At 47.1% G+C, this 7,516-nt stretch overlaps 1 protein-coding gene across 2 annotated transcripts; it reads right to left on the reverse strand.

Moving 5' to 3' along the window:
- Nucleotides 1-847: 847 nt before the first annotated feature.
- LOC125554192 (amino acid transporter AVT1I-like) lies at nucleotides 848-6,709 on the reverse strand. Of its 2 annotated transcripts, XM_087518926.1 has the most exons (2): nucleotides 5,790-6,709; nucleotides 848-1,691 (listed from the first exon to the last, which is right to left on the reverse strand). In XM_087518926.1, exons 1-2 carry the CDS (start codon nucleotides 6,666-6,668, stop codon nucleotides 1,599-1,601), a joined length of 972 nt encoding a protein of 323 aa, XP_087375052.1. In that variant the 5' UTR covers nucleotides 6,669-6,709; the 3' UTR covers nucleotides 848-1,598. The 2 variants fall into 2 exon arrangements, with proteins under 2 accessions (XP_087375052.1, XP_048573743.2); XM_048717786.2 differs by lacking the exon at nucleotides 848-1,691 and having other exon boundaries at nucleotides 5,246-6,709.
- Between the last annotated feature and the right edge of the window lie 807 nt (nucleotides 6,710-7,516).

Genomic DNA, 7,516 nt, shown 5'->3' on the forward strand with positions numbered 1-7,516 from the left:
ATATCAAGTGCATATCAGGATGTTCGGTTCCATATCCTGCATAAGGATTAGCTAGCAGTTTTTCTATCATACCTGAAGGAATTTCATATTCAATATTTTCAATAGGTGCAGTAGGTTGAGGGGTAGCTAATTGTGGTTCCGTACAAGGTGAAGATACCCCGAACAAACCCCTTAAAGGATTGTTTTCCATAGTAACAAGTGACAATAAATTTCAGCACACTATATAAATGTTTCCTTACCAATTTCTACTTACCAAAGGCGCTTCACTCCCTGGCAATGGCGCCATAAAATATCCTTGATGACCCACAAGTATAGGGAATCAATTGTATCTCTTTTCGATAAGTAAGAGTGTCGAACCCAACGAGGAGCAGAAGGAAATGACAAGTAGTTTTCAGTAAGGTAATGTCTGCAAGTGCTGAAATTCTAAGTAGCGAGTAATTTGATAGCAAGATAATTTGTAATGAGCAAGTAACGATAATAATAACAAGTATGCAGCAAGGTAGCCCGATCCTTTTGAGGTAAAGGACAGGCCAAAACGGTCTCTTATGATAAGCAAAGAATTTTGGAGGATACACGGGAATTTCATCTAGTCACTTTCATCATGTTGGTTTAATTTGTGTTTACTACTTTGATAATTTGATATGTGGGTGGACGGGTGCTTAGGTGATGTTCTTACTTGAACAAACCTCCTACTTATGATTAACCCTCCCGCAAGCATCCGCAACTACGAGAAAAGTATTAAGAATAAATTCTAACCATAGCATTAAACTTTTGAATTCAATCGGTACCTTACGGAATAGCTCATAAACTGGGGTTTAATTTTCTGTCACTCTCGCAACCCATCATCTAATTACTACTCCACAATGCATTCCCTTAGGCCCAAATATGGTGAAGTGTCATGTAGTCGACGTTCACATGACACCACTAAGGGAATCACAACATACATACTATCAAAATATCGAACACATATCAAATTCACATGATTACTTGCAACATGATTTCTCCTGTGACCTCAAGAACAAAGGTAACTACTCACAAATGATAAACATGCTCATGATCAGAGGGGTATTAAATAGCATATTGGATTTGAACATATAATCTTCCACCAAATAAACCATATAGTAATCAACTACAAGATGTAAACAACACTACTAGTCACCCACAAATACCAATCTATAGTTCTGGTAACAAGATTGAACACAAGAGATGAACTAGGGTTTGAGAGGAGATGGTGCTGTTAAAGATGTTGATGGAGATTGCCCTCCCCAAGATGGGAGAGTTGTTGGTGATGATGATGACGATGATTTCCCCCTCCGGGAGGAAAGTTCCCCCGGCAGAATCACTCCGCCGGAGGGCAAAAATGATCCTGCCCAAGTTCTGCCTCGAGGCGGCGGCGCTTCATCCCGAAAGTCCCCCTCCTTATTTTTTTTCTAGGTCAAAATGACTTATATATCAAAAGATGGGCACCGGAGGTGGGCCGAGGAGGGCACAACCCACCAGGGCACGCCCAGGTGGGTTGTTCCCACCTGGTGGGCCCCCTCTGGTAGTTATTTGCTCCAATAATTCTTAAATAATCCATAAAAAATCTCCGTGAAGTTTCATCTTGTTTGGAGTTGTGCAGAATAGATGACCTTATGTAGCTTTCCAGGTCCAGATTTCCAGTTGTCGGAATTCTCCCCCTTGGTGTGTACCTTGCAAATTATGAGAGAAAAGGCATTATAATTACTCCAAAAAGCATTATTATGGATAAAAACATTGTAAATAACAGTAAGAAAACATGATGCAAAATGGACGTATAAACCACCGCCAGAGCCCCGTGCCACCGCAACTCCTGGTGTCGCTGCCGTTGCCAAGTCCGCTCCCGCCCGCCTCTACTTCCTGTGCAACGAGCAGGAGCTCGCCTGCTCGTCCCGCTCGAGCACCCCGTTGGTCGCCAAGCCGTCGCCTTCCCTCGCGTCCGAGCAGAGGAGGTCGCGTCCTCGAGCTCTTCCTAGATCCCGCGCCTCCGGAACCAGTGACCGCCGGCGAGCGCGCCGTCCAGGTCCCCTTCGTCCCACGCCTTCCCTTCCCCTGCTTCTTCCCTCTCCTTCTCACGTCTCAAGCTCTCTCTCTCTATTTCCCAGCAAAGGAGCCCCACCAGGATCTCCGAGCAGTTGCTACCCCGACCCAGCGCGCCTTCGCCCCTTCTCCGGCCATGTCCGGTGCCCCATGGTCGGCTTCCCCCGTTGCCCCATGGCCGACTTCACCCGTTGCCTGCACGCCGGTAGCCGCCGCCGTGCCCGCGACCCCCCTGCTTCGCCCGTTCATGCGCCCGCTTGCTCTGCATCGAGGAGATGCCTCTGCTTCATGCGCACGCCCAGTCTCCGCGTTGACCGCATCAGCCAGATGCGCTGCTTCCCCCGTCAGCCCAGCACCACCGAGCCCAAGTCGGCCTGCTGCACCGACTGGGCCTTGGCCCATGGTGAGAGCCCCAGTGCTCACTCTATTCCAGCAGATTCAGCCCGCATGCATTTTTTTTCTCATTCTGCAATTGATCCTATTATCCAGAGAATTTTAGAATTGCAGAAAAACCCTTACATTTCATGCATATAATAACTCATGATTTGTGCATCGGATTAAAATAAGTTACATATGAAACATGCTTAGAATTTTCTCTAGTTTCATAATATGCTGCTTTCATCCATGTTTAAAATGTTTAAATCACTGTTTGCATTTGTTTTGCATAAATTACATGCTAAATGTTTTTATTCATATATAAATAACTATAGCTCCAAATTTAATAAACTTTATATGTAAATGGGGTAGAAAAATGCATAGATTAACATGATGCACTTTATTTTGCTGTTTAACAACATTTGATATGGTTCGGTACATAAACAAGAGTGAACTAAATACTTGAATGTGGTGTTTCGTCAATATGCAACTCGTTGCATATTGAGCTCCACTTAATTTGTAGTATTGTTTGTTGCACTTCGCTATGCCATGACTCATTAAACTAGACATGCATCATACTTGATTGTGCATCATGCCATGTTTATGCTTGTTGGTTTAGCATGTTGTTTGCTTCTTTTCGGTTGTGCTCATTCTCGATAGTTCTCGGTTCTCGTTGCGATTGTGAGCATTCGTTCGACTTCGTTGATTCGTCTACTTCATGGACTCGTTCTTCTTTCGAGCGGGATTTCAGGAAAGATGACTGTTACCCTGGATACCACTACTATCTTTGCTATGCTAGTTGTCTCGATGCTACGTTTTGTCGCGCTACCCACCACTTGTTTATCAAGCCTCCCAATATGCCATGAAATAGCCTCTAACCTTTTTCACCATCCCAGCAAACCGTTGTTTGGCTATAGTACCGCTTTGCTTAGCCCCTCTTATAGCATTGCTAGTTGCAGGTGTAGTTTCAGTTTGTTCCATTTTGGAACATGGATATCATGGGATATCACAATATCTCTTATTTAATTAATGCATCTATAAACTTGGTAAAGGATGGAAGGCTCGGCCTTTTGCCTGGTGTTTTGTTTCACTCTTGTCGCCCTAGTTTCCATCATACCGGTGTTATGTTCCTTGATTTTGCATTCCTAACACGGTCGGGGTTTATGGGCCCCCCTTGATAGTTCACTTTGAATAAAACTCTTCCAGTAAGGCCCAATATTGGTTTTACCATTTGCCTAATAACAACTAAAACTTGCATAGGGACTTTTCGGACCCCGAGGTTAATTAATCAACAACCCCGGGCCAGTGCTCCTCATGAGTGTTGGTCCAAACCGGGCGATGTCCGGCGCCTCGTGGGCAACCAGGGTCTCAGCCAACCCGACATCTTGCCTTCTATCGGGATTTGTCGGCACATCGGGCGGTCTTGCTGATTTTGTTTTACCATTGTCGAAATGTCTTGTGAACCGGGATTCCGAGCTTGATCGGGTTGTTTCGGGAGGAGGATTTTCCTCCGTTGATCGTGAGAACTTGTCGTGTGCTAAGTTGGGACACCCCTGCATGGCTTAAATTTTCGAGAGCCGTGCCCGCGGTTATGTGGCAGATGGGAATTTTTAATATTCGGTTGTAGAGAACTTGACACCAGATCCGAATTAAAATACACCAACCGCGTGTGTAACCGTGACTGTCACTTTCTGAGTGAGTTCGGGAAGAGAACACAGTGGGCTTATGTTTGAACGTAAGCAGTTTAGGATCACTTCTTGATCATTACTAGTTTGTGACCGTCTCCGTAGTTTCTCATCTTATTCTTGTATTTTTTTTAAGTTAGCCACCATACAAATGACTAGTGCTTGCTGCAGCCTCACCACTTATCCATTCCATACCCATTAAGCTTTACTAGTCTTGATACCCATGGTAATGGGATTGCTGAGTCCTCGTGACTCACAGATTACTACAAAAACAGTTGCAGGTACAGGTAATGCGATGGTTTGACGCAAGTGCGATGCTTGCTTGTTTGGAGTTTTTCTGTTTCTTCTTGTTCGATCAAGGGATAGGTTCCAGGTTGGGAGCCTGGGATTAGCAGGGTGGATGTCGTTCCTCGTTTTTGTTTGCTTTCATCCGTAGTCGGATCCTGCTCTTCTGTATGATGATTGCTATGTATTGATGTATTCATGTTGTAGCTTGTGGCGAGTGTAAGACTTTATCTTGTATTCTCATCTATTCAGTACATGGTATGTTGTGATGATATCCACCTTGCTATGCGCTCGAAATGCAGTTGTGCCCCAATCATAAGTTAATCATGTGATTGAGATAGAATCATCTTGGGCGCTACAAGCGGAAAAGCCACTTTCCACTAAACGGATGCAAGGACCAAATCCAATACACCCTCGATTGGGTTGAGCTCTCTATTAGTCCAAGTAACCTAGCCCCCACGTGAACGATCTCACGAAGAGCTATCTCCGCAATGTAGTTAATGAAAAGACGCATGCGCCGAAGGTCCACAATAGTCGAGTTTTTGTCCATGCTCTGCCAAGTTAGATTGAAGTCCCCCGTCACTACCACCGGGATAGGACTTTGATCAACCTCGGCCTTCCGCTCGGATAGAAAAAATGAAGACTGCCCGTGGTCAGCCGGGCAATTATCACCTCCCAACTGAGGTTCAAACATCCGTCGGCCAGAGACATGCTAAGAAAGAACTTCCCGCGATCCATATCCTTAGCTAAGAAAATGACCTCCTTGACACCCAGCAAAATGGCCCCCGAGTGTGAATATCGAATTCGATAATTAATGGTCATTTTTTTTGCAAATCAAGGGATTCTCAAAATTAGGGATGACCTTCACTTTATCTTACATACACTAAGATCGCTTGGTTTGTTTTGTTTGTACTACCCCCTCCGTCTCAAAATAAGTGTTTAGTATATCACAGTTAATAGGAAGTACTGTCAAGTGACTATGATGTCCAGCAAAGAAGTATAGGTGCCAGTGATGGCAACGAACGCCCCTAGCAGCAGGATGGCGACGATTGCCGCGACCTCGACCCGGCGTAGGCCTTTGGCTATGTAGATCTTGAGGTAGCAGAGGCAGGGGAAGAAAACTGTGGCCATGACGCTGAGGAAGGAACCGATGAAGGACATGAGGAACCCGAAGAAGGGCACCATGGACGCCACCACGACCGTGCTCACGAGAACGGTGGTGCTGACGGCCACCCTCGCCGACCCACTCCCCGCAAGCGAGAACCTCTCCTCGATCGCCGACGTGATGGGCGCGACGAGCAGCGCGTACTTGGTCAGCGGGTTGATGAGAGTCATGACGATGGCGATGTTGGTGTAGAGCCTCCCTGATGGCAGGTTGAGCGTCACCTGCGACCGCACGTCGTCGCCGTATATGAGGTAGCCCAGCACCGCCGTGAGTCCGTAGTTGAGGCTGCAGAGCGCCGAGGAGAAGAGCAGCACTTGGGAGAAGCGCTCGCGGTTCTTCATGGACGAGTATATCGTTGGAAAGACGGCATGGCCGGCGAAGCAGACGAAGTAGAGGCCGAGGGAGGTGGGCAGGCCGGCGAGGTTGAGGACGTTGCCGCTCCCGCGGAAACCGGATTCGGAGACGCCGGCCCAGACGAGCGACACCGTCAAGGCCGCCGACGCGACGAGCCCGAGCGCCGACACGTAGGCGAGCACGCCGAGGTTCTTGAGCCAGGTGGTGGGCAGCACGACGGCGCCGGCCAGGACGATGTACAACTGCTTCCCGCGCAGCCGGTAGCCAGCGAGCAGCTCCACGCCGGCGCCGGGGAAGAGCTTATCGAGGTTGTCGCCCTCAAGGACCAGGAAGCTGACGGCGACGAGGTAGAGCTCCACGTACATGAACAGGGCGACGGTTCTCCGGCCGGCGACGCCGAAGGCCAGCTGGCCGACGTCCGGGTAGGTGGCCACGGAGCCGTCGGCGCGCATGCAGCGCGCTATGAGCGTGCCGGTGTAGTAGCAGACAGCGCCGACGAGGGCGAAGAGCGCCAGGCTGAGCCACCCGCCCCGCGACACCGCGTAGGGCATGGCGAGCACCCCGACGCCCGACACGGCGTTGGTGAGGTTCAGGCACGCCCTGGAGAAGGAGGCGCCGGCGCTGCGATACGGAGGGAGCTGCGCCTCGGCGTCGCGGTCAACAACCCGCTTCCCGGTGGCCGTGAGAAGAGGCTCGCCGAGGGGGCTCGCCGTCGCACCGAGGCCGCTCGTCTCGTGGTCTTCCATCTTTGAACGGCCAGAAGATAGATGATTGACGCGGCTGATCGTTCAGACGATTTATATAGTGCCGCGCCTTGCCTAGCTGCGCGCGGGGCTGTTTATAGTGCGGCGCCCCTGCTGGCCGGTCTGTCGTCAGTTTGCCAACGATGACTCCAAGACGGCTCGCCCAAGAGATGATCGGTATTTTGACACGTGAAACACCGTCTATAGAAGAGTTCATCACCTTTTTCTTTTACAACCCTAAAAAAAGAGATAATATCACAGGTGGTGCTTAAACTTGCCACCGATGTTCACTTTAGGGCCTGAAGTTAAAAAATACACCGAACTGGTTTCAAAACTTGGCACGAGCGTGCAAATACGGTGCTAATCCTATTAGTAGACGTTTTTATGCTGATGTGGCACCGTAGTCTGCTTAGCATGCACAGACAACCTCCTAGCAAAAAATTATGCATGCTTGGATTATGCTTAAATGAAAAAAATATAAGTAGAAACATTTTTTATTAATATGCACATGTGTATAACTTTCTTTTTTTTGCGAGAAACATGTGTATAACTTTCATCGTGTCATATATTCATATTTTTAAAAAAAATTAAACTATAGTCTGGAGTGAATATTTTTTATAAACTGAAATTTTAAATTTTGCATATTTATGAACATTTTACATTATTGAAAATTTCTTAAACAATATGAATCGTAAAAATGTACGTGTAACTATTAAAAGGTTTATGTAGTTAAAATAATATTTATGAATTGTAGTATAGAAAATATTTATATAATTCTAAATTGTACAACCATTTTTATAATCAGAAATACCATTTTATTTATAGGATATGTTTAAAACAAGTATGTGAAT

The sequence above is a fragment of the Triticum urartu genome, chromosome 4A (assembly GCF_056163025.1).
Source record: "Triticum urartu cultivar PI428250 chromosome 4A, HENAU_Tu73, whole genome shotgun sequence".
In the NCBI taxonomy this organism is placed as follows: domain Eukaryota; kingdom Viridiplantae; phylum Streptophyta; class Magnoliopsida; order Poales; family Poaceae; genus Triticum; species Triticum urartu.

Bases quoted from the DNA above. Each gene is read 5' to 3' on its own strand.
- LOC125554192 (XM_048717786.2), bottom strand. From the start codon at position 6,668: ATGGAAGACCACGAGACGAGCGGCCTCGGTGCGACGGCGAGCCCCCTC.